We start from the raw sequence: 26,865 nt of genomic DNA, 5'->3' as shown, positions 1-26,865 counted from the left end.
AAATGTTACGCGTTTCTGTGGTGGTTGGTAGTGTGATAGGTTCTTCTTCTTCTTCTTTTCTATCGCTTTTCCCACACCGCGGGTGCGAACTTTGTCGAACATATGGATCTGGCCCTGTTTTACGACCGGATGACCTTCCTGACGTCAACCCTATATGGAGGGATGTAATCACTATTGCGTGTTTATTTGGTGGTTGGTAGTGCGGTGTGTTGTCTGACTATGAAGAGGAAAGTGTTGGTACAAAACAAACACCCAGTCCCCGGGCCAGAAGAATTAATCAGACGCCATTAAAATCCCCGACCCAGCCGGAAATCGAACCCGGGACCCTCTGAATCAAAGGCCTCAACGCTGACCATTCAGCCAATGAGTCGGACGGTAGTGTGATAGGTTGCAGGTATGTAAGTGTTAAGACGGCCACTAACACCCAGAACTCGAACCTTAACCAGAAGCGATTAAAATTCCCCTACCAGCCGCAAATCAAATTTTTAATTTTTAAGTTTTCTACCTGAATTCCTTCAGCTTATTCTTTCTGCATCATGAAATTTGTTTTGATGTAGTGCCGTGATATTTTGTTATGTACTTTTTCATTTAATTTCATTGTTATTCTATTGCAAGCAGACATTGACACCAGGATATCTCTCATTTATCCAGCTCTATGACTGATTGGTTAGATTGTTTGATTTGGTTCAAGGGGTCACAGATTTGATTCCCGGCAGGTCAGGTATTTTAATTTTAATTGGTTAATTGCTCTGGTTTCGAGACCGGGTATGAGTGTGTCGTCTTAAACATTAGAATATATTTTAGGTAGGGCCCCATCCTCACAGACGCAGATGTGACCTATCGGTGTCAGCTCGAAAGATCTGAACCAGGTCTCTCCGCTGGACTTACGCAATTATTGTTATTATTATTATTATTATTATTATTATTATTATTATTATTATTATTATTATTATTATTATTATTAACATTCAATTAAATTATTTTAATGCTAATATTATTATTAATACCGAGCTCGATAGCTGCAGTCGCTTAAGTGCGGCTAGTATCCATATTCGGGAGATAGTGGGTTCGAACCCCACTGTCGGCAGCCCTGAAGATGGTTTTCCGTGGATCCCATTTTCACACCAGGCAAATGCTGGGGCTGTACCTTCATTAAGGCCACGGCCGCTTCCTGCCCACTCCTAGCTCGTTCCTGTCCCGTCGTCGCCGTAAGACCTATCTGTGTCGGTGTGACGTAAAACAACTTATAAAAAAATTATGAATAATAATATGCAAACTTACAGTACATACAGTCTTACATGACTCCTGAAATCATATTTATACGTACATGACTTCCTATTTTACACTGAATTAGTACTACTGGGACGTGATGTTCCATTCCAAGCATGGTACATAATTTAACCGGGATCTAAACCGCGGCCGTTTTGATTTTAAAAACGACAGTTTCAGTACCCCTCGAATATAAACTCTACTCGATTCCACAGAAAATTAAACAGAACTGACTGATTTCTCAATTCAAAAAGTGTTTACTTCTAGACCATCACCCCAGGTGGTAGACAACAGGGTAGTTTGATGCCGATAATGAGAGGGAAGTAATTATTTACGAAAATAAAACAATTGAAGGGTTTAATATTTTATTTTAAAAGTAATTTTGGTGATTTACAAACGACAGATATGACGATGTTTGTTCATGAATGTTATAAATTAGGTGTCTACCAGGCGTAGTGAGCTCCCAGACCGGCGTAGGTCACGTGAGCGACAGCGGGGGCAGCAGAGTAGGCGGTGCCGAGGAGACCGTGAGCAGCGATGGCGGGGGCGGCGTAGGCACGGGCAGCCAGAGCGGGGGCGGCTCCGTAGGCGAGGGCAGGAGCACCATAACCGTAAGCGCGGGCGCCGTAAGCCAGGGCGGGGGCAGCAGCAATACCATGGGCGGCGTATCCGTAGGCGGGAGCGGCGACAGCACCGTAGGCAAGAGCGTCGTTGCTCACACGGACATCAGACTTGCTGACGCTGGAGTAAGGAGTGTTGATGGTCTTGGAGTAGGTGGAGACCTGTCCCAGGTTACCAGGAGTCCTCAGGATGTTGGACTGCTGGGAAGTGATGGCGGGGGTGGCATAACCTCCATAGCCGTAGCCGTGGGCGGCGTATCCTCCGTAGGCAAGGGCGGGGGCGGCGAGTGCAGGAGCGGCGGCGTAACCTCCCAGGTAGCCGGCATTAGCTACGGCGAGCAGAGCAGCGAGAACAACAAGCTGGAAAGAAAAGTTTCAGTTGTTTCACTCATATTACACACACAAACTTATTTACACTTGTTAAAATTCATTTGACAAATTCCGAAGGTATGACACGTAATGGTCGTTACTCATATACAGGCTCTGAAGACTGAATCTAAGCACAATTATAATCTGGAATTTTCATCACTCAGTTTTCCTAATCTACAGTATTTTTTGTACGCTCCAATGTGTATCAGCCCCGACTGATCTAGTTCTGTTACCAAGATTTGTGAAGAGTAAAAAGTGTCGTACGCGATCACCATTCACCATTATCCTCGAATATGGTGCTAAATACACGATCATCAAAAAAATTGAAATTTTAGAAAAGGCCATTCAAATCATTCAGCAGAATAAAATATCACAAGCTATCAAATGGTCGTGAAAATTGGGTGAGACTACTCGTCAAAGGGAAAGAGTACTTAATATAATTGAAATAGTAACGAAAAAACAAGACATTTCGTTAATTTACCGCTAATAGTCTGGTCTAGATCTTGTTCTGTTTTGTCAGCTGAGGCTATTTAGTAATGAATTTAGTAATTTGATGGTTTATAATTTGGTCTATTTTTAAGGAATATGGCAGAATATTTGGAATAAATAGTTCAATGCCATCAAACAACGTAGTAATCGCATCTGCAAACACAGCTGTAAAACGTAGCCCAATGTGAGACAGAATAGTTTGATTACGATATGGAATTCTGAAGAAAGGTTTAGTTTTGATAATCGATTTTAACATTTTCACAATAACTAGATATCTCAGTTGTAATCACGTAGACTGAGTGGACCTCGAACCAAACCTCTGATCCTGGTAAAACTCGCTGAGTTGACCGGGAATCGATTCCGGGGCCTTCCGGTGACAGGCAGACACGCTAACCCTAGACCGCGGAACCGGACTTCGAACAACTTTTAAGATTAATATACCTTTACGATTATCATCATTCCTTCAAATAATAGAATAATCTAATAAATCTGACTATTCATGGACCTATCTCAGATGAATTCTTCGAATTCTATGACATAATATGAAATATTACTCAAACCTAGGATTGCGTCTTTGTGGTGGTTGGTCGTGCGAAGTTTGTAATTGAAGGTGGGCATTTTCACACAAAAACTCTCAGTCCCTGAGACAATATTATCCGGAACCGACCGAGCAAGAGACTGTGCGGTTTCGGTCATGTAGTTATCAGCTTCCAGTTGTGGGTTCGAATCTTACCATCGTCAACTACGAAGATAGATGTCCGCGGTTTCCCATTTTCACACCAGGCAAATGCGCAGCCTCTACATTAATTAAGGCCACAGTCGCTTCCTTCCCACTCGTAGCCCTTTCCTATCCCATCGTTTCCATAAGACCGTCTGTGTCGGTGCAATATACAGCAGATTCTAAAAGAGAAAATAACCACAAACGACAAAAATCCAAAATCCAACCGGAAATTGAAACCGAGACTCTGAACCGAAGGCGATTATGCTGACCTACCAGTCGAGAAACCGAAAATCTCTGATCACACTAAAAAAAGAATTATTGAAACAAATGCGTGACTTAACCTACAAATTTCAGAAACTTGACACAGATCGGAGGAATGTACGGTGTGGAAGAGTCGCTGAACACGGAACCGTCTTTCTTCCTTTAGTTACAATTTGCAACATTTAAAAAATAATGTATGCTGTGTTTTGGTGTGAGTGTATCGCTCAAAAAGCAGCCCAGAGATCCATCCTCAGCTAATCCATGAATTTTAATTCTTGGTAACTCTTTCGTGAGATCAAATGAGAAACTATTGATACGAGAGGCAGTGGCCAACAATGCACGGAATTCATGGCCCTGACCATGTGTCGCTCCAGTATTGGCAGTCCATGTCGTTAGGCAGTAATCGTCTTGACAGGGCGGGATGAACCTTGGGATAAGTTCACGTTTTTTCCTTAAATTTGAATAAATGAATTGGATATTTTCAACACAAGAAACACAAAACCTATACAGAACATCGAAATAAGACTATCCCTAACAACGAGATATCATTCAACTATGAAAAGTAGAAAAACCCTTGTGAGGTTACTCCTCCTGGCGTTCTAAGTGGTGCCAAAACCACGTTTTGTATAAATCCTCGTACCAGTTCATCTTCGACCACTGAATATGCCGATATTATGATGTAAAGTCAAACGGTAATAAGCAAATCTAACAGAGCTTCAAGTTATATCCCACTGCCTGGAAAATTCGCAGTATCATCAGAGCAATTCTCCTGGTTATTTTTATAATTTCTAACTTCTTTGCTTTCCACGTAAATACTTCAATGGAATGCAAAACTTCAAATCCAACCGATAACTTCACACACTATTGTCACTCCCAGAGTGCTGCGTTAAAATCCAGACATTAGGTTTCTACAAAAGATAATGCTGCAGCGATAGCTATTATCACTTGCTTCCTACCTTGAAAGCCATTTTGGATCAATGTTTCTGTAAAACTGTACCACATATTATTTTTCGCCACATATTTATACTAGCAAAGGTGAATGTTAAGAGGTGTGGTTACTAATCTGACCAATCAGGTGACATGCAAATGACGGTCAAACGAAAGTCTCGTGGCAGAGAACTGGTTTCTTTCTGTACAGCTGTTGTTTGCCAATAGGCAGTGTTGTTTTTGCAAGTGATATAGACATGAGCTCCTGAAACTTACCGTTAGATCTGATATATATATTTTTTGTTCAACTTCTGTGGCGAAATTGATTAGAGTTCAATCCTGGATGATATTTGAGGATGATATCTAGAGTCGATGACTTCCAGGACTTTAAAGAACTCACCTGGACAAAACTCTGATACCAAGATGCCTCGTAAAATATGTAACAATTGACTGAACGTAAAACAACTAGTATTCTTCTTCTTTTTATGTTTATTATTATTATTATTATTATTATTATTATTATTATTATTATTATTATTATTATTATTATTATTATTATTATTATAAACATGCGTGACAAAATTCCGAAAAGTCGGCGTCTCCAAAACAGCAAAAAGTAGTTAGTGAAACTTAAAATCAATAACATTATACAGACGTAGAACAATTATTATTTAGCACCGGTATTCTTGTTTATTATTTTTCTTTCTTTCTCAGTCTCTTTACCCTCCAGGATTTTTCACTCGGACTCAGCGGGATCCCACCTCTACCGCCTCAATGGCAGTGTCCTCGAGCTTGAGACTTTGGGTCAGGGGTAAACAGCTGGGGAGGAGGACCAGTACCTCGCCCAGGCGACCTCACCTGCTATGCTGAACAGGGGCCTAGTGGGGGTATGGCAATGGGAAAGGATGCGACCGTGGCCTTAAGTTAGGCACCATCCCGGCATTTGCCTGAAGGAGAAGTGAGAAACCTTGGAAAACTACTTTCAGGATGGTTGAGGTAGGAATCGAACCCCTTCTATTCAGTTGAGCTCCATCCCGGCATTTGCCTGGAGGAGAAGTGGAAACTACGGAAAACCACTTCCAGGATGGCTGAGGTGGGAGTTGAACCCACCTCTACTCAGTTGACCTCCCGAGGCTGAGTGGACACCGTTCCAGCCCTCGTACCACTTCCCAAATTTCATGGCAGAGCCGGGAATCGAACCCGGGCCCCCTGGGGTGGCAGTTAATCACACTAACCACTACACCACAGAGGCGGACTATATTTCTTAATCCGTATAACCTCCAGGGTTGGTTTCTGCCTGGGACTCAGCGAGTGATCCCAACTCTACAGCCTCAACGGCAGTATCCTAGAGCGTGAGACTGGCGGGTGGGGGATACAACTGGGGAGGGGAAACAGTATCCAGGCAGCCTCATTTACTGTGCTGAACAGGGATCTTGTGGGGAGATGGGAAGACTGGAAGGGATAGACAAGAAAGAGGGAAGGAAGCGGTCGTGGCCTTAAAAGTTAGGTTCCATCCCGGCATTTGCCTAGAGGATAAGTGTGAAAGCACGGAAAACCACCTGGAGGATGGCTGAGATATTATATTATATTATATTATATTATATTATATTATATTATATTATATTATATTATATTATGAGCCGGCCCCGTGGTGTAGGGGTAGCGTGTCTGCCTCTTGCCCGGAGGCCCCGGGTTCGATTCCCGGCCAGGTCATGGATTTTTACTTGGACCTGAGGGCTGGTTCGAGGTCCAATCAGCCTACGTGATTAGAATTGAGGAGCTATCTGACGGTGAGATAGCGGCCCCGGTCTAGAATGCCAAGACTAACGGCCGAGAGGATTCGTCGTGCTGACCACACGACACCTCGTAATCTGCAGGCCTTCGGGCTGAGCAGCGGTCGCTCGGTAGGCCAAGGCTCTTCAAGGACTGTAGTGCCATGGGGTTTGGTTTGGTTTGTTATATTATATTATTATTCGCCCATTCGGAAATCTATATATATAAAATAACTTGTCCTGACTGACTGACTGACTGACTGACTGATTCATCATCGCCGAGCCAAAACCACTGGACATAAAGAGATGAAATTTTGGGGATATATGCATATTAAGACGTAGGTGCTCGCTAAGAGAGGATTTTTGGATATTCCTTCGCTAAGGGGGTGAAAACGGGGGTGAAATTTTAAAATGAGTTGCTCTATATCTCAAAACTTTAAAAGTTTACAGATGTAAAAATTGGTGTTTAGAATCTTCTTTAAAAATAAAGAAATACGTATTTTTCTGTTTTCAGAAAATCCCAATAGAAGGGATGAAAAAGGGTGAAAATGGGGGAAAATGGGTTGAATGCCTTTAATCAGGACACCGGTACTTATATCTCAGAAACTGAAGATATTACAGACCTGAAAATTGGTACTTTTGATCTCTTTTAAAAATAAAGAGGCACGTATTTTTTTGTTTTTGTAAAATCCAATTAATGGGAGGGTGAAAAGGGGGTGAATTTTTAAAATGAGTGAATCTATATCTCCAAACTTTTAAAGTTTGCAGATGTAAAAATTGGTATTTAGAATCTTCATTAAAAATAAAGAAACACGTATTTTTTTGTTTTCGGAAAATCGCAATAGGAGGAGTGAAAAGGGGTGAAAAATGGGTTGAATGCCTTTAATGAGGCTACTTATATTTCAGAAACTGAAGATATTATAGACCTGAAAATTGGTGTTTGGGATCTCCTTTAAAAATAAAGAAACACGTATTTTTTTGTTTCTGGAAAACCCAAGTAAGGGGGTGAAAAGGGGGTAATATTTTAAAATGATTGTATCTATATCTCAAAACTTTTAAAAGTTATAGATGTAAAAATTGGTATTTAGAATCTCCTTTAAAAATAAAGAAACACGTATATTTTGTTTTCGGAAAATCGTAATAGGAAGGGTGGTAAAGGTTGAAAAAGGGGTCGAATGCATTTCATGAGTCTACTTATATTTCACAACCTGAAGATATTACAGACCTGAAAATTGGTGTTTGGGATCTCCTTTTAAAATAAAGAAACACGTATTTTTGTTTGTGGAAAATCTAATTAATGGGGGGGTGTTGAAAAGGGGGTGATTTTTTAAAATGAGTGTATCTATATCTCAAAACTTTTAAAGTTTATAGATGTAAAAATTGGTGTTTAGAATCTCCTTAGAAATAAAGACACGTATTCTTTTGTTTTCGGAAAATCCCAATAGGAAGGGTTTAAAAGGGTGAATAATGGGTTGAATGGCTTTCATGAGGCTACTTATATTTCAGAACCTGAAGACATTACAGACCTGAAAATTGGTATTTTGGATCTACTTTAAAAGTAAAGAAACAGGTATTTTTCGTTTTTGGAAAATCCAAATATTGGGGGTGAAAAGAGGGGGTGAATTTTTTAAAATGAGTGTGTCTACATCTTAAAACTTTAAAATTTACAGATGTAAAAATTGGTAGTTAGAATCTCCTCTAAAAATAAAGGAACACGTATTTTTTGTTTCCTGTAAATCCTAATAGGAGGGGTGTAAAAGGGTGAAAAATGGGTTGAATGCCTTTAATGAGGATACACATATCTCATAAACGAAAGATATTACAGAACTGATAATTTGCATATGGGATCTCCTTTAAAAATAAAGAAACACGTATGTTTTAGTTTTTGGAAAAGCCAATTAATGGCGGTTAAACAGGAGTGAAAAATTGGGGTGAATTTTTTTGAAAGACTATATCTACAGAATATCTTGGAAACGTAAAATGTTACAGACGTAAAGATTGGGTGTAAATCTCCTGTAAATGTAAAGAAATATAGGTGATTTGTTTTTGGAAACTCCACTTAAGGGGAACTCAAAAGGGGTGAAATTTTAAAATGAGAATTTTTACAGTATATCTAAACAAACTTAACATGTTACAGAAGTGAAAAATGGTATTTTTTTTAATCTCTATTAAACATAAAGAAACGTGTACTTTTAGTTTTCGGAAATACCACTTGGTTGGAGGGAGGGGGGGGGGGGTAAACGTGACTGAAAATGGTGATGAATTCTTTTAATTAGGCTACTGATATCTCAAAAATGAAGATGTTACAGACGTGAAATTTGATATTTGCAATCTGCTTTAAAAGTAAAGAAACACGTATTCTCGGAAAATCCAATGAAGCGGGGGGGGGGGGGTTGAAAGAATTGAAAAATTAATTGACTTAATTGTATGAGAATACATACACCTAATAAAAACTAAAGTTGTTACAGACGTGAAAATTCGTATTTGGACCTCCTTTAAAAACAAAGAAGAACGCGTTTTGGTGGGGAAACCATCTTGGAGGGCGGGAGTGTAAAGGAGTTCAATTCCTTTCATGAGGACACATAAATCAAAAACTGAAGAAGTTAGAGTCGTGATAATTGGTATTTAGATGATCCTTTACTATTAAAGAAACAAGTATTTTTTGCGGGAAAATTCACTTAGGGGAGGGGGGAAGGAGTGTGAGAGAAAGTGAATTATTTTTATGGGGATATTTACATCTCAAAACCGAAGGTAATAGACGTGAACATTGGTGTTTGGAATCTCCCTTAAACATAAAGAAACAAGCATTCTTTTAATTTTTTTGGTTGGGGTGGGGGGGGGGGGGTGGCGGTAAATAAACTTAACGGCGGTGGGGTGTAGAAGGAGGTGAGACCAATTGATTTTACTGTTATTAATGTACTTATAAGGATCCTCTGTTGCTCAGGCGGCAGCGCGCCGGCCTCTCACAGCTGGGTTCCGTGGTTCAAATCCCGGTCACTCCATGTGGCAATCGTGCTGGACAAAACGGAGGCGGGACAGGTTTTTCTCCGGATACTCCGGTTTTCCCTGTCATCAGCCATTCCAGCAACACATAATAATAATAATAATAATAATAATAATAATAATCCGGACCGTCGTCAAATGCGCGGACCGCGCTGGAAACGGCTCCTGGACGGGTAATGACTAAGAATGCAGTCTGGCCGCGGGTTCAGTGCCACCAAGGCACCCAGTATGACACCACTCCGGATCTCCTGAAGGATTTTATCCATATTAAAAATATTATAGGAAAAGATGGCAAAGATTTACGAACCCAACTGACCGGGAGGAATACCTGAGCCTAGCCCGGGAAGTACGAAATCGATTGCTGGAAAGGAAGATTATAAAATGGGAGGAAACGTGCCGTAAAATCATAGAAAACCAGTCAGATCGGGAATTTTGGTGGATTCTCGCAGAAAACGAGTCAGATCGCGAATTTCGGCGGATTATATATCTAAAACAATAAGCATTCAATTATAAATTTCAGTATAATACCGTAGCGAAGCACGGGTATCTTGCTAGTTATCTAATATACGCATGATGTAATGGAGTAGCCAACTTTACATACCTTACATACTATTACTACATGCCTAGTTTACTGCGTGGTGGATGAATGGTATTGTCACTGGCGTCTCATCTTAGCGGCTGCGGATCGAATTCCGGACAATGCATGTGAAATTTTTGGAGTGAAAATCGATGTCCCTTAGGTTCGGATTCCATGTTAAACTGGAAGTCCTGTGACTATCAACAGTCATAAGCTAGCTTTCTTGCCTTTGCATTTCCAGTTTACTCACCTTCGCACGCCAACCAAGTAATTATATCCACAACACGGCAGCGCCACGGAGCAGTATTAAACGCGGATCCAAAAATTCGATTCCCAGTGTTGACGACGATTAATAAGAGAAGCAGCTTTACTCACATTCGTTCTTAATTAATGATGAAGTGGTATCCCATGTTTCGTCATCTGCGCACCTTCTACATCGAGGCATATAACTCCGCTATGTCCCTTATAATGCCTTTGCTGGCAGGACCTAGTGTTTACAGAGCACTATGTCTTCTGGTATAGGCTAGAGCAATTTTGTTACTTTCATAGATCTGTCTCTGTCTTATCCTTGGCTTTGACAATGTGAAAGTGACTGAGATATGAGCGGTGCTAGTAATGCCAATCCTTATGCAGCCAGTCCCTGCTATGAATGGTGTGAAAATGTTGCTCATAGGGTCGGTTGGTGTATGCATTTCAGTGGGCTTGGCACACTGATATGTAATAGCAATTCTGGTTCGGTGAGGAAAGCAACGGGAAACTACTTCACTCCTCATTTCCCTAGTACGCCTGTTCAGTGATGCCTAGGCCATCTATGACAGTTGATGGCAGAGCTGTTGAGGATCCCACCAGCGGTATCGCTGACGGACTGAAACATACATACATACATGTCCCTTATAACACAGTCACCATTATTATTCTTCAAAATGAAGAACAGATTGGTCAAGAAGAACTTGAATTCCATGCTAGGCGAATCTAGGAAAGTAGGACGTCCTGAGCTGAGGTGAGGAGCTTTTCTTTCCCTTTTTGCTCTATGTCACGCGCACAGATAGGCCTTATGGCGACGATGAATAGGAAAGGACTGACAGTGGGAAGGAAGTGAACGTGGCATTAATAAAGGTACACCCCAGCATTTTCCCGATGTGAAAATAGGAAACTACGGAAAAACTTCTTCAGGCCTGCTGACAGTGTGGCTCGAACTCACTATCTCACGATTGCAAGCGTAAAACCGCGCGTCCGTCCGGCTCCATGGCTAAATGGTTAGCGTACTGGCTCTTGGTCACAGAGGTCTCGGGTTCAATTCCCGGCAGGGTCGGGAGTTTTAACCATCGTAGGTTAATTTCGCTGGCACGGGGGCTGGGTGTATGTGTCGTATGCAAATGGTTTCTAGAGGACCCGCTGCAATCGCTGTTGACGATTAAGATGCCAGATACCATACCACCTGGACTACATTTACGAAATAAAAAAACGTACTCCTCTACCCAGGATCGACCCCTCGACCTTCTGCATGCTAACCCCAAACTCTACCCACTGCACCAACTGCACAGCACGAGTAATATATGTTGACAGAGGTAGTTACCCTACATGTGGTTACAGTGTTGCCAGGTTGCCACTCATCAACGTCCTTTTTCTGCCAGATATACTCGCAGGACGAAATTTTGTGAGAGACATTTTTTTATTGCTGGCATGCGAGGAGTCGCGCTGCGACGCCCGAGTGCGCGAATTTCGCTTCACCCTGTATATGGATGATCGGCACGAGATTGCAGGGGCGTTGTGCAGGTCGAGGTACTTCAAATCTGGACCGAAGACTGAAACAGGTCTAGTTAAACCAACTGAAGAGCCTTCCAAATTGAAAGAACAGCGGGCCTGCTCACTAAGAGAAAAAATAACGGCTGATGATATCATGACGTAGTCAATCTTATACTGATTTAAGTCTTTTTTCTTTGCCTATCCGGTTATTAATTACCTTTATTGATGAAATGAAATGTCGTATGGCTTTTAGTACCGGGAGTCTCCGAAGATATGTTCGGCTCGCCAGCAGCAGGTCTTTTGACACGACGCTCGTAGGTGACCTACGGGTTGCGATAAGGATGAAATGAAGACGACACATTCACCCAACCCCCGTGCCTGCGGAATTAATCAATGATGGTTAAAATTCACGACCCAACCGGGAATCGAACCCGAAACCCTGTGACCAGCGGCTAGCACGCTAACCATTTAGCCATGGAGCTGGACACCTTTAATGGTGATAACATGGAAGTAAATGAGATTTTATTATTAATACCATTTACTTGTGTTCAGATTATTATTATTATTATTATTATTATTATTACAATTTGCTTTGTGTCGCACTGACACAGATAGGTCTTATGGCGACGATGGGATAGGAAAAGCCTAGAAAGGGGAAGGAAGCGCCCGTGGCCTTAACTTAGGTGCAGCACCAGCATTTGCCTGGCATGAAAATGGGAAACCACGGAAAACCATCTTTTGAGCTGCCGACAGTGGGGTTCGAACCCACTATCTCCCGGATGCACGCTCACAGCTGCGCGCCTAACAGCACGGCCAACTCGCCCGGTGCGTATTCAGATTAACAGTTTGAAAGTTACCGCTAAGGGCAATATGTAGTATAAATTATTGGGTTTGGAAGAACTCTACATAATACCTGGTTATGGATTTTTTTTTTTTTTTGCTTTACGTCGCGCCGACACAGATAGGTCTTATGGCGACGATGGGACATGGAAGAGCTGGGAGTGGGAAGGAAGCGGCCGTGACCTTAATTAAGGTGCAGCCCCAGCATTTGCCTGGTGTGAAAATGGGAAACCACGGAAAACCATTTTCAGGGCTGCCGACAGTGGGGTTCGAACCTACTATCTCCCGAATACTGGATACTGGCCGCACTTAAGCGACTGCAGCTATCGAGCTCGGTGGTTATGGATCAGTAGAGAAAGTAAAGGTCTGAATTTCCCCGGTACATCTCTTCAGTGGCACTCAAGTTTTCTAAGATACCTGAAGACGGAAATGTTAGGGATATAACCAGTCTTCGGGCTGATCGCTGTATGGTTCATGTAGCCATCTGCCCACCGCACCGTATTAATCCATAGTCGAAAGGGGAATATTACTCAGACAATTCACTGCGGAAGTTCCAAAACATTTCTACGCGAGCACATATAGAAGTTCTTGAAGATAATCCCAGCCTAAGTACGAGTAGTTCCTGTGCTACAGCGCTGAATTATAGAAATAATGTAATACCTTTCTCTCTTTCTTAATCTGCTTACCGTCCACGGTTGGTGTTTTCCTCGGACTCAACGAGGGCTCTCACCTCTATCGCCTCAAGTGCAGTGTCCTAGAGCGCGAGACTTTGGGTCGGGCATACAACTGGGAAGAAGGTCCAGTACCACACCCAGGCGTCCTCACCTGCTATGCTGAATAGGGGCCTTGTGGGGTGGGGAGTGGAAAGATCGGAAGGGATAGACAAGAAAGAGGTAGAAAGCAGCCCTGGCCTTAATTTAGGTACCATCCCTGCATTTGCCTGGTGGAGAAGTGGGAAACCACGGAAAATCACTTCGAGGATGGCTGGGGTGGGAATAGAATCCCCTCTACTCAGTTGAACTCCCGAGGCTGAGTTGACCCCGTTTCAGCCCCCGTACTACTTTTCAAATTTGGTGGCAGAGCCGGAAAACGAGCCCGGGCCTTCCGGGGGTGCAAGCTAATCACACTAACCACTACACTACAGAGGTGGACGGAATAATGTATATACATATTTAATTCAATGCACTTCGGCCCTTTGATTTGAAGAACGCGATGGAACTTGTTCATCCATTTATTATTTTATAACAAGGTCAATAACATCGTAGTATGCACTTATCACTGAACAGGGGGCTGCCTGGCCGAGGTGGTAAAGGCGTGCTCGGTTCGCCCGGAAGGACGTGGGTTCGAATCCCTGTGAGGAAGTCGTAAAATTTAAGAAACGATATTTCCACTTCCGGAGGTGCACATGGCCCTGAGGTTCAATCAACCTACACCAAAAATGAGTACCAGGTTTATGCCTGGGGGCAAAGGCGGCCAGACGTAGAGTTAACCACTCTACCCCTCTACCTCATCAAGCGCAGAGGTTAAGGATAGTGGAAGCCTTTACCTTCCACCCCTCCAAGGGCCTTCATGGCCTGTACGGAGATGGCTTTGCTTTGCTTTGCTTTACTTATCATTGAACATATCTCCTAAAAATTATGGTTTGTACGTATACCGAACCGCTATGGTACAGCTAGTAAATGAATGAATAAATTCAGTCCCAGTACATCTGATATCTTGCTAGCAATGGGACTTCTTTAGATTTTTTTATAATTGGCTTTACGTCGCACCGACACAGACAGGTCTTATGGCGACAATGGGATAGGAATGGGAAGGAAGCGGCCGTGGCTTTAATTAAGGTACAGACTCAGCATTTTCCTGGTATGAAAATTGGAAACCATGGAAAACCTTCGTCAGGCCTGCCGGCAGTGGGGCTCGAACCCACTATCTCTCGAATGCAAGCTCACAGCTGCACGCCACTAACCGCACGGCCAACTCATTCGGTTTGGTTAGAGTAAAGAATATGATTTAGTTGTAGTTACCATGTAACTCGGAGAACGGCAGTAGCAGCCTGAGTGTGGTCCTTTTGACCCAGATAAGTCACGTCTTCTAAGTTCCAAGTAAGCGGGAAAAATCTTAACCACAAACCTCTAGTGGACCACCTTCCCTTTCACCTAGACTTACCTTCGTGATTTGTAACAAGCCTAATTAAAACTACGAGGTGATTGGTGGCAGGAAGTGATTCATGTAGGTAGCTCCCAGGTAAGTCGGGCTTTAAAGAAATAAGGTTGTAATTCAAACAAAAATGTTTAGTCACTTTTTATAGGGATAAAGAAAGTAAAATTGACTCGCTTTTGATCTCATTCATTCCAAGGAATAATTAGTATTGAGTCAATAGAATACCGTAGATATAGAACTTGCCGAATGTGACTCAGTAATTAAAGAGAAATGAATTATTTCGGTAACTCGTACATTCACATACTACAGGCAGTGAAAACTTCTATTATTTTGCTCATAATGATCTTAATTACTATATTTTTGAAATGAGAAGAGCGCGTTGTGTAATACTTCAAAGAATATTTGAAATCATGCATTCGAAAAAATATAAGAATTTCCTCATTGACAAATCCAGACAGAATTTCGGGGAAAGCCATTGGCAAAGCAAAATGCTGTAGTCCTTTTATTTATTTATTTATTTATTTATTTATTTATTTATTTATTTATTTATTTATTTACTAGCAATTAACCGCGGCTTCGCTCGCGTGAATTTCGTAATTTTATCCAAGTAATCGTTTCACGGCATTGTATTAAGACATTACCTGAAAATTCCTAAAGTATAATAACTCACCCGAAAATTGTGTTTCATTTACCCCAGAAATTCTTTGTAAACCATGTTTGTGGTATTACCTTTTGGGGCTAAGACGAGAAACAGTCTTCTCTCAAGTCGAAAAAATAAATACATGTTTTTTTTAAATATATATTTAAAGGAGATTCCAAATACCTATTCGCACATCTGTAACATCTTTAGTTTTTGAGATATACATATCTCCATAAAAAGAATTCAACCCCTTGATCAGTCCTTCCCCCACCCTCACCCCCATCTAAATGTATTTTCCGAAATCACAAATACATGTTTCTTTTTAAAGGAGATTCCAAATACCAATTTTTTTAGTCTGTAAAATCTTCAGTTTCTAAGATATAAGTATCCTGGTAAAAATAATTCAACTATTTTTCACTTCTTTTCACCCCCTGCTAAGTGCCTTCTCCGAAAACAAAAAGGTACAGGTTCCTGTATTTTTAAAGGACTTTCCAAATTCCAAGTTCCTTGTCTCTAACATGTTAAGTTTTTAACATATAATGTAGGTATACCGGTATTCAATTGAAAAATTTACCCGCTTTTCCAATTCTTTTCAGTCCCTTAATTGGATTTTCCGAAAACAAAAAATATGCTTCATTATTTTTAAAGGAGATTCCAAATATCAGTTTTCATACCTGTACGTCTGTAACACCTTCATTTTTTGAGATAAATGTATACTCATAAGAATAATTCTTCTTCTTCTTCTTCTTTACTTCTCTCCACCTCTCTCCCGGCATAAGTGGACTTTCCGAAAACAAAAAATACGTATTTTTATTTTGAAAGGAAATTCAAAATACCAACTTTCACGTCTATAATAGCTTCAGTTTTTAAGATAAACTATCCGGATAAACATACTTCTTTTTTTTCTATTTGCTTTACGTCGCACCGACACAGATATGTCTTATGGCGACGAAGGGATGGGAAAGGCCTAGGAAGTGGAAGGAAGCGGCCGTTGCCTTAATTAAGGTACAGCCCCGGCATTTGCCTGGTGTGAAAATGCGAAACCACGGAAAACCATCTTCAGATCTGCCGGAAGTGGGGTTCGAACCCACTATCTCACTGGCCGCACTTAAGCGATTGCAGCTATCGAGCTCGGTAAACACATTTCAACTCCTTATTTACTTATTTTCAAAAGAACACCCCATACGTCGATTTTCCGGAAGAAAACAAATGCGTGTTTCTTCATTTTTAAAGGAGATTCCAAATACTAATTTACACATCTGTAACATCTTCAGTTTTTGAGATATAAGTATACTCATAAAAGCAATTCAACTCCTTTTTTCACCCCCCTTCCTACACGTTAAGTTGATTCCCCCTCCCCAAAAGTGCGTGTTCTTTATTTTTAAAGGAGATTCCAAATACCAATTTTCACGTCTTTAGTTTTTGAGATATAAGTATCCTCACACAAAGAATTCAACTACGGTAATCTTTCAATTCATTCATCCCCCTAAGTGGATTTTCCGAAGACAAAAGAAAACCGGTTTCATTATTATGAAAGAATATTCCAAAAACAAATGTTCATGCCTCTAACATCTTCAGTTTCTAAGATATAAGTATCCTCATAGAAATAATTCAACTATTTTGCACTTCTTTTCACCCCCTGTTAAGTGAGTTCTCCGAAAAATAAATTGTACAGGTTCCTGTACGTCTTTTTTTTTTTTTTTTTTTTTTTTGCTATTTGCTTTACGTTGCACCGACACAGATAGGTCTTATGACGACGATGGGATAGGAAAGGCCTAGGAATGGGAAGGAAGCGGTCGTCGCCGAAATTGAGGTACAGCCTCAGATCTGCCTGGTGTGAAAATCGGAGACCATGGAAAACCATCTTCAGGGCTGTCTCTAACATGATAAGTTTTTGACATATAATGTAGATATACCGCTACTCATTTTAAAAATTCACCCGCTTTTCCAATTCTTTTCAGCCCCATAACTGGACTTTCCGAACACAAAAAAAAGTTTTTCTTTATTTTGAAAGGAAATTGAAAGGAAATTCAAAATACCAACTTTCACGTCTGGCACAGCTTCATTTTGTAGGATAAGGTATCCGGATAAACATATTTCAACTCCTTGTTTACTTATTATCAACCCCACATCCGTTACGTCGATTTTCCGGAAAAACAAATGCGTGCTTCTTCATTTTTTAAGGAGATTCCAAATACTAATTTTCACATCTCTAACATCTTTAGTTTTTGAGATATAAATATCCTCATACAAAGTATTCAACAATTTTTTCAATAAATTCACCCCCTTAAGTGTTGAAGGAAAATTCCAAACACAAATTTTCATGTCTGTAACATCTTCAGTTTTTGAGATATAAGTATCCTCATGAAAAGAATTCAACTCCTTTTTTTACTCCACCCCCGCCCGTTAAGTTGGTTTCCCCCACCCCAAAAAATGCATTTTCTTTATTTGTAAAGGAGGTTCCAAATACCTATTTCCGCGTCTGTAACCTGCAGTTTTGAGATATAAGTTTATCCAGAAAAAGAATTCAATTTTTTAATTTACTTTCACACTCCCCACTCAAGTGAATTTTCCAATAACAAACTACCAGTTTCTTTAAATGATTTTCCAAATACCAATTATCACGACTGTAACATCTTCAATTTTTGAGATATATGTATCCTCGTAAAAGGAATTCGTCTCGGTTTTCATCCCCCAACAAGTTGATTCCCCCACCAAATGCGTGTTTCTTTTTTTTAAAAGGAGAATCCAAATTCCAGTTTTCACGTTTGTAATATCCTTAGATTTTGGTATATATACATTCTCATACAAATAATTAAACTAATTTTTCAATTCTTTCACCCCCTACGCCGTTAAGGTTTTTTTCGAAAACCAAAGTATTCTTGTTTCCTTATTTTCAAAGGAGATTCCAATTACCAATTTTCACGTCTGCAACTTGTTAAGTTTTTGAGATACATTGTAGGTACCCTAATTTTAAAAAATCACCCCATTTTCATTTCCCCTTAAGTGGATTTTCCGAAAAAGAAAAACATTTATATTTCTTTACGTTTACAGGAAATTCCAAATACCAGTTTTCAAATCTGTAATATGTTACATGTCTGAGATAATTCGCAGATATAGTCTTCTTTTAATTCATCCCGTTTGTCACTCCTGTTCACCCCCTATTCATCGGGTTATCCAAAAACACAAAAGTACGTGTTTTTTTATTTTCAAAGAAGATTCCAAATTTCAATTCTCATGTCTGTAATATATTCTGTTTTAAGATATAAGTCTCCTCATAAAAGGTGTTCAATCCCTTTTCCTCCTTTTTCAACCCCCGTAATGGCATTTTCCGAAAACTAAAAAATACGTGTTTCTTTAGTTTTAAAGGAGATTCCAAATACCAATTTTTACGCATGTAAACTTTTAAGTTTTTGAGATATAGATATCCTCATTTTAAAAATTCACCCCCTCCCCCCCTTAGCGACGGAATATCCAAAAATCCTCCCTTAGCGAGCACCTACATGTTAATATGAATGTATCCTCAAAATGTCATTCCTTTATGTTCAGTAGTTTGGGCTCGGCGATGATGAATCAGTCAGTCAGTCAGTCAGTCAGTCAGTCAGTCAGTCAGTCAGTCAGTCAGTCAGTTAGTCAGTTAGTCAGTCAGTCAGTCAGTCAGTCTGTCAGTCAGTCAGTCAGTCAGTCAGTCAGTCAGTCAGTCAGTCAGTCGAGACAAGTTATTATATATATATATAGATTACCTATTCTGCCAATTCCCAATATTCGGGATTTAGTTGATTCGAACCCTACTGTCGGCAGCCCTGGAGATTGTTTTCCGTGTTTTCCCAATTTCACACCCGGTAAATTAAACTCATCATCATTATATTCCTATCACTCACTGTCAAGTTTCTTTAATATTTACGTTGGTCATCATCATCGTACAATGTCATGAGGTAAATTCCTGATAGTACCGAGCAAGTGGCTATGCGGTTTGGGTAACTGACATGCCTGTCAGCTTGCACTCGGGAGATGAAAGGTTTGAACCCTACTGTCAGTAGCTCTGAAAATACCCAGTTTCATACCAGAGAAATGTTGGGGCTGTATCTTAATTAAGGTCACGGCGCTTCCCTGCCAGTTCCTAGCCCTTTTCTATCCAATCGTCGCCATAAGACCTGTCTATGTCGGTGCAACGTAAAACAAACAGTAATAGGATTAATCATAATTGAATTTCAGATTAAGAAAGAAAGCTGACTGTCTAGAGGCATTCACTGTTCTTTTTTTTTTTTTTTTTTTTTTGTCAGTGGTATAACGTCGCACTAACACATCGAAGGTTGTCGGTGACGAAATGATGAGAAAGGGCCAGGGTTGGGAAGGCAGCGGCCGTGGACTTAATTAAGATACAGTAAAACATTTGCCTGGTGTGAAAATGGGAAACCACCATCAGGGCAACTGTCGGTGGGATTCGAACCCATCATCTCCCGAATGCAAGCTCACAGCTGCGTGACCCTAACCGAATGGATAACTCGTTCGGTGGTGGTAAATCATTGTACCACTCAATCTACTGTAAATCATAGTATTATAGTATTGGATATTGTAAGTTTTCTTTGATTTTCTATTACTTTGTAATTCTTATGCTGCACTTTTGTAACGGAATATCTTAAATTGTATTTTGCAAATTTTAGTGAATTTCTGAGTTAGTGCATTGTAATTGTGTTACGGTACATGAAAGGAAATATTTTACGTGGTTTCTATAAATTTCGTAAGAATTCCTGTGCGACTCTTTTTATGGATTAGGTTATACTAAGTGAAAGAATTTTTTATTTGTCAAGTTTGTTTCTTTTACTGTGTTTCTTCCCTTTTATTCTTTCTCACAAAATTTCTTGTTCTGATATAATTTCTTGTAACATATTCAATTAATGTTATTGTTTTTTATTAAGTAATGAATGTTTCATTAAATTTCGTTGCTATACTATTTTAAACAGACATCGCCACAGCTAAATCTTTCCATTGCTATGTTCATATTATAGTCTATAGTTTTAGAACAATGCTAATATCGTGACAATGGCCATGATACCTCCAGTTTTAGGTTGAATTCAAATTACAAGAACGTGATTTTCACTTCCAAACATCCCGTATGCTTTGGCTGGGATACGAACTGCGGCCGCTTTGACAAGAAGCCAGTCACTTCGTTATCACGTTCCCTCTATTCCATACAAAATTAAGTAGAACTGATATTTGAGTTTGGGGACAAGAGGAGTTGGACAAGAGAGTGATTTGGGGCTCAGGATATCTAATGATTTGTGAAGGTAAAAACAATTGAAGGATTTAATAATTTTATTTTAAAAGTAATTTTGGTGATTTACAAACGACAGATATGACGATGTTTGTTCATGAATGTTATAAATTAGGTGTCTACCAGGCGTAGTGAGCTCCCAGACCGGCGTAGGTCACGTGAGCGACGGCGGGGGCAGCAGAGTAGGCGGTGCCGAGGAGACCGTGAGCAGCGATGGCGGGGGCGGCGTAGGCACGGGCAGCCAAAGCGGGGGCGGCTCCGTAGGCGAGGGCAGGAGCACCATAACCGTAAGCACGGGCGCCGTAAGCCAGGGCGGGGGCAGCAGCAATACCATGGGCGGCGTATCCGTAGGCGGGAGCGGCGACAGCACCGTAGGCAAGAGCGTCGTTGCTCACACGGACATCAGACTTGCTGACGCTGGAGTAAGGAGTGTTGATGGTCTTGGAGTAGGTGGAGACCTGTCCCAGGTTACCAGGAGTCCTCAGGATGTTGGACTGCTGGGAAGTGATGGCGGGGGTGGCATAACCTCCATAGCCGTATCCGTGGGCGGCGTATCCTCCATAGGCGGGGGCGGCGGCATATCCTCCGTAGGCGAGGGCTGGGGCGGCTGCGTAACCTCCCAGGTAGCCGGCGTTAGCTACGGCGAGCAGAGTAGCGAGAACAACAAGCTGGAAAGAAAAGTTCAATTGTTTCATGACTTAGTACACAAATAATGTTATTTAATCTTAAATAAAAAAAGTAAACTCGTGCCCTCATCCAGAAGTGGCGCAGTTCTTTTCAGGCACATCCCCAATGGAGATGAGCTGCATGTACCATTTCAACCTCATCAAAGACCTCTTGCCATTCTTAAATTTCTGGTAACCGGAAATCGAACCCGGACCCCCAGGACTGCTGCTAATAACACTAACCGTTACGCTACGGAGGTGGACATTAACCTTGCTATAATAACTAAGTGCGGCTATTGCCAATCTGGTGCAGCTCTTGTAAGGCAGACCCTCCGACGAGGGTGGGTGAAATCTGCCGTGTATAGGAAACTGCGTGTTATTGTGGTGGAGGATAGTGTTATATGTAGTGTATGAATTGCCGAGATGTTGGGGACAGCTCAAACAACCAGCTCCCGAGTGAAGGGAATTACCATTTAAGATCAAAATCGTCGACCCGGCTTGGCAACGAAGCCCACTACACCGAACATTCGGCGAACGAAGCGAATACTTAACCTTACTAAAACCAATAACAGCGCTCGATAGCTGCAGTTGCTTAAGTGCGGCCAGTATCCAGTGTTCGGGAGGTAGTGGGTTCGAACCCCACTGTCGGCAGCCCTGAAGATGGTTGTCCGTGGATTCACATTTTCACATCAGGCAAATGCTGGGGCTGTACCTTAATTAAGGCCACGGCCGATTCCTCCCCTCTCCTAGGCCTTTCCTATCTTACCGTCGCCAAGACCTATCTGTGTCGGTGCGACGTAAAGCAACTTGTAAAAAAAAATACAGTACTGAAAATATCATTGTGCCATAGAGAATGACGTAGACCGAAGATTCGACCGAGCTCGATAGCTGCAGTTGCTTAAGTGAGGCCAGTATCCAGCATTCGGCAGATAGTGGTTGGAATTCCCCTGTAGGCAGCCCTGAAGATGATTTTCCGTGGTTTCCCATTTTCACACCGTACTTAAGGCCACGTCCGTTTCCTTCCCACTCGTAGGTCTTTCCTGTCCCATCATCGCCATAATACCTATCTGTATCGGTGCGATGTAAACCAACTTGTAAAAAAAAAAAAAAAGTAACCGAAGTGACATATACTATAGCTGTAGTCTCTTAAGATTACCGTTATGTTCTGGTATTTTCATCTTTAGCTAACATATCGTCGTTGTACCTCGAAATACCGCTATGTGACATTGTTGTCGGGAGAAATACTGACCCTCAGCACATGTATCACTTAGAACGAAAATTCGTTGACATCGTTCATGCAATACTGAACCTCAGATGACAGAACCTTTCTGGTCAGAGTTCTAAACTGAAATATTACCACATAGCTGCTTCTCTAGGCGTAACGACGACTTATTTCGTCCTACGCGGTGCCAAAACCACGTTTTAATAAATCCTGGCACTAGTTCATCGTCATCCACTAAATATGCCGATAGTTCGAAATAAATGAAACAGTAATAAGCAAATATAGTAGAGCTATGCCCAAACACTGTCTCAAACTTCAGCAGAATCTTCAGAGTAACTGCCCTACCGTTTCTCTGTAGTAGAGTGTAAATTCTAACTATTGTTTTCCACGCAGGTATGTAAATACAATGCGGAAACTTAATGAAGTAATCCAAACGAATAGCACCACACACTTTTATCACTTTCAGAGCGCTGCGTATAAATTCAATCCTTAAATTTCTACAGCAGAAAATATTGTAGCGACAGCTACTAACACTTGCTCCGTACCTTGAAAGCCATTTTAGATTAATGTTTTTGGAAAACTGTACCACACATCATTTCTCGCCACATATTTATACCAGCAGAAGTGAGTGTTTAGAGGTGTGGTTACGAATCTGACCAATCAGGTGACATGCTAATGACGGTCAAACGAAAGTCTCGTGGTGGAGAACTGGTTTTTTTCTATACAGCAGTTGTTTCCTCACAGGCAGTGCTGTTTTTGCAAGTGATAGTAGAATGGCCTCTTTTGCCTTAGATTTCATATTCATACCTGGTCGACTCCTGCGGCACAGTTGGTTTTCGTCGTCGTCTTTTATCCAAAATAACAAGTTCTATTCTGAATTAGGTCGATGATATTTGAGGATGTTTTAAGGGAGACTGTTTCGAATCGTTGGTTCCTAGCATTTTATAGAACAATACTCCCACATCAGGGTGTCTTTTAAAATATATATATATCAGTTGATTGGATGTTAAATAATAATAATAATAATAATAATAATAATAATAATAATAATAATAATAATATCTTCTATGCCTGGTGTTCGCAGATTTACTGCCAAGTAAAGAACTCCTGAGAGATAAAATTCCGGCGTCTCGGCGTTTCGACATTTATTAAAAGTAGTTAGTATGATGCAATGCCATTAGTAGTAGTAGTAGTAGTAGATGTAGAAAATAATAATAATAGGCTATTTAACATCTCTTCAACTAGTATCCATATTAAGATGCCAGAAGGCCTACATTTTTCATGGAAAAAATTGAATAAATAGGCACAGATCTTTAATATTCTACCACTCTTAAATACCAATGGACTTCATCGTGAAATAATCCAAAATCTTTGAGTATACGAAATGAACACGTTAAGCAGCCGGTCAAAAGTCTGTCGCATAGTTGTTAGAAAACTACAGAGTGATTGAACTGAAATGTTCTTTGTTAGTTGTTTTTCCACTTCACATACTAATTGAATGTCTATATTATTGTATACCATGTCAAACACTGTCCCATTCTCCTTGTTTTCTTTGGCAAACATAAAAAAATCCATCTCTGCCGCACGACTAATGTTCTCTTATACCTAGTCGCCACATAATGATGTTCTCTTGCTCCTGGTCAATCATCTTTCTTCTTCACATGATCACTTTAGTTTCTGACAGTATAACCAACAGTACTGGCCTACTGTACAGCATGTGTGCCGAGCGAAGCAAGGCTTAAAGGGTTAGAAAACAGTTTGTTTCATAAAAAGACCCACAAAGGTAATTGAGACTGTTTAATATCCAACTGCCCCACTGCCGGCAGCCCTGAAGATGGTTTTCCGTGGTTTCCCATTTTCACACCAGGCAAATGTTGGGGCTGTACCTTAATTAAGGCCACGGACGCTTCCCTCCCACTCCTAGCCCCCTCCTGTCCCATCGTCGCCATAAGACCTATCTGTGTCGGTGCGACGTAAAGCAACTAGCAAAAAGAAAAAATAATATCCAACTGCAATGTAATACTGTGCTGCAAATATTCACGATATAGGATGTTCATTAGTCTTTCAGGTACATCTATATTTTTATTCCAATGCGTCTTTTTTTTACTATTTGCTTTATGTCGCACCGACAAAGATAGGTCTTATGGCAACGATGCGATAGGAAAGGCCTAGGAGTGGGAAGGAGGCGGTCGTGGCCTTAATTGCCTGGTGTGAAAATGTTAAACCACGGAAAACCATCTTCAGGGCTGAAGACAGTGGGGTTCGAACCTACTATTTCCCCGATGCAAGATCACAGCTGCGCGATCCTAACCGCACGGCCAACTCACCCGGTCCAATCCTTCTTATGTAAATATATACCTTTGTTGACAAGACGAGTTTACAGCGCACCATGTCTTCTTGTATGGGCTACGACAGATTTTTTACTTTGACCTGTCCCAGTCTGATCCTTGGCTTTGACAACATGAAGGTGACCTAGGTATGAGTATTGCTAATAATCCCATTCCTTATTCAGACACTCCCTGTTATGAATGGTGTGAAAATGTCACTCATAGGGTCGTCTGATGCGTGCATTTCAGTGAGCCTGACAGAATAATATGTAACAGGACCTTCTGGCTCGGTGAGGAAAGCAACGAAAAACTACCTCATTCCTCCTTTCCCTAGTATGCCTCTGAGTGGGGGAATGCTGAGTTCACCCACGGTGAGCGATGTCCATAAAAAAGGGCGATTGATTTGGGCTCATGGTCAGCTCGGAGTGAGGGTCTAATTGCCCCCCGGGAACTGCCCCCAGTAGTCACAACTTTTGGAAATCAGTTAAAATATACAGTTTAAATAAGTTTTAAATGCGATGTATAGTCCATACTCAAAACTAGGTTAAGTTAGGCTAGGTTTAATTATTAAGTGATGATTTAATTATTCTATAAGTAAACCGGGCGAGTTGCCCGTGCGGTTAGGGGCGTGCGGCTGTGAGCTTGCATCCGGGAGATAGTGGGTTTGAATCCAACTGTCGGCAGCCCTGAAGATGGTTTTCCGTGGTTTCCCATTTTCACACCAGGCAAATGTTAGGGCTATACCTTAATTAAGGCCACGGCCGCTCGCTTCCTAGGCCTTTCCTATCCCATCGTCGCCATAAGACCTATCTGTGTCGGTGCGACGTAAAGCCACTAGCAAAAACAAAACAAAAATTAAAAGTAATTTTTTAAACGTCCGCCTCTGTGGTGTAGTGGTTAGTGTGATTAGCTGCCACCCCCAGAGGCCCGGGTTCGATTCCCGGCTCTGCCGCGAAATTTGAAAACTGGTAAGAGGGCTGGAACGGGGTCCACTCAGCCTTAGGATATCAACTGAGTAGAGGGAATTTGATTCCCTCCTCAGCCATCATGGACGTGGTTTTCCGTGGTTTCCCACCTCTCCTCCAGGCAAATGCCGGGATGGTACCCGAATTAAGGCCAAGGTCACTTCCTTCCCTGTTCCTTGTCTATCCCTTCCAATCTTCCCTTCCTCCCACAAGGCCCCTGTTCAGCACAGCAGGTGAGGCCACCTGGGCGAGCTACTGGTCATCCTATTCAGTTGTATCCCGACCCAGAGTCTGAAGCTCCAGGACACTGCCCTTGGTGTGGTAGAGGTGGGATCCCTCGCTGAGTCGGAGGGACAAACCGACCCTGGAGGGTAAACATGTTAAGGAGAAGAAGAAGAATTGTTAAAACCTTATTTCATGTTAGTTAAAAAGACGTCTTAATAGGGATGTATCACGCAAAACTTGTCCGCTAGGCAGCATAATGATAGTACCCGGTATGCGCTTTCCGCTGCTCGACTGTTTTACATGAGACTTATATGGAGTATTCCTACATTTGCGATCATCGAAACGAAACTTTTGCTTTAAATGCATTAAAATGGAGTTACCATATTCTGCTAATGGTTTCAACAAGACGGGAAATGGTATAGGTGCAATGACGATTGCGGATTTGGAAGCAGAATTGAAGAAAAGGGGCGAAAAAATATCCGGAAAAATGCAAGAGTTGATTGAAAGGTACCAGTAAGGAATAAATGCAGCAACTCTTTCTTTTAGCGTTTTTGTTAAGATTGAATTCTTAAATTACAAATAGCATTTTGAAAACATTCCTAATATGGTATTTTTTCTTTTCTTTGCCGGTTATAGGCGTACATAAGGCACGACATTGCTATGACAGCAGTGCCTGGGGCTACATCCAGTACAACTGAACTTCATTTCCGTGTAGCGCACGAGTTTCAGGATTATTGTTTCGGACCATAAGACAAATACCGGTATATAAATTTCAAATTTGGAAGCAACGTTCAG

At 41.3% G+C, this 26,865-nt stretch overlaps 2 protein-coding genes across 2 annotated transcripts; both read right to left on the bottom strand.

Moving 5' to 3' along the window:
- Positions 1 to 1,712: 1,712 nt before the first annotated feature.
- LOC136878811 (cuticle protein 76-like) lies at positions 1,713 to 2,255 on the bottom strand (the record flags this gene model as incomplete). The annotated part of the gene is made up of 1 exon (XM_067152348.2): positions 1,713 to 2,255. A coding segment is annotated over one exon (543 nt), but the record flags the coding sequence as incomplete, so codon positions are not given.
- An 18,530-nt stretch (positions 2,256 to 20,785) lies between these two features.
- LOC136878732 (cuticle protein 76-like) lies at positions 20,786 to 21,361 on the bottom strand. Its single transcript, XM_067152220.2, has one exon. The coding sequence runs from the start codon at positions 21,359 to 21,361 to the stop codon at positions 20,786 to 20,788; it is 576 nt and encodes a 191-aa protein (XP_067008321.2).
- Positions 21,362 to 26,865: the final 5,504 nt, after the last annotated feature.

Source organism: Anabrus simplex, chromosome 1 (genome assembly GCF_040414725.1).
Source record: "Anabrus simplex isolate iqAnaSimp1 chromosome 1, ASM4041472v1, whole genome shotgun sequence".
In the NCBI taxonomy this organism is placed as follows: domain Eukaryota; kingdom Metazoa; phylum Arthropoda; class Insecta; order Orthoptera; family Tettigoniidae; genus Anabrus; species Anabrus simplex.
This window is presented reverse-complemented; position numbering and strand designations above follow the sequence as displayed.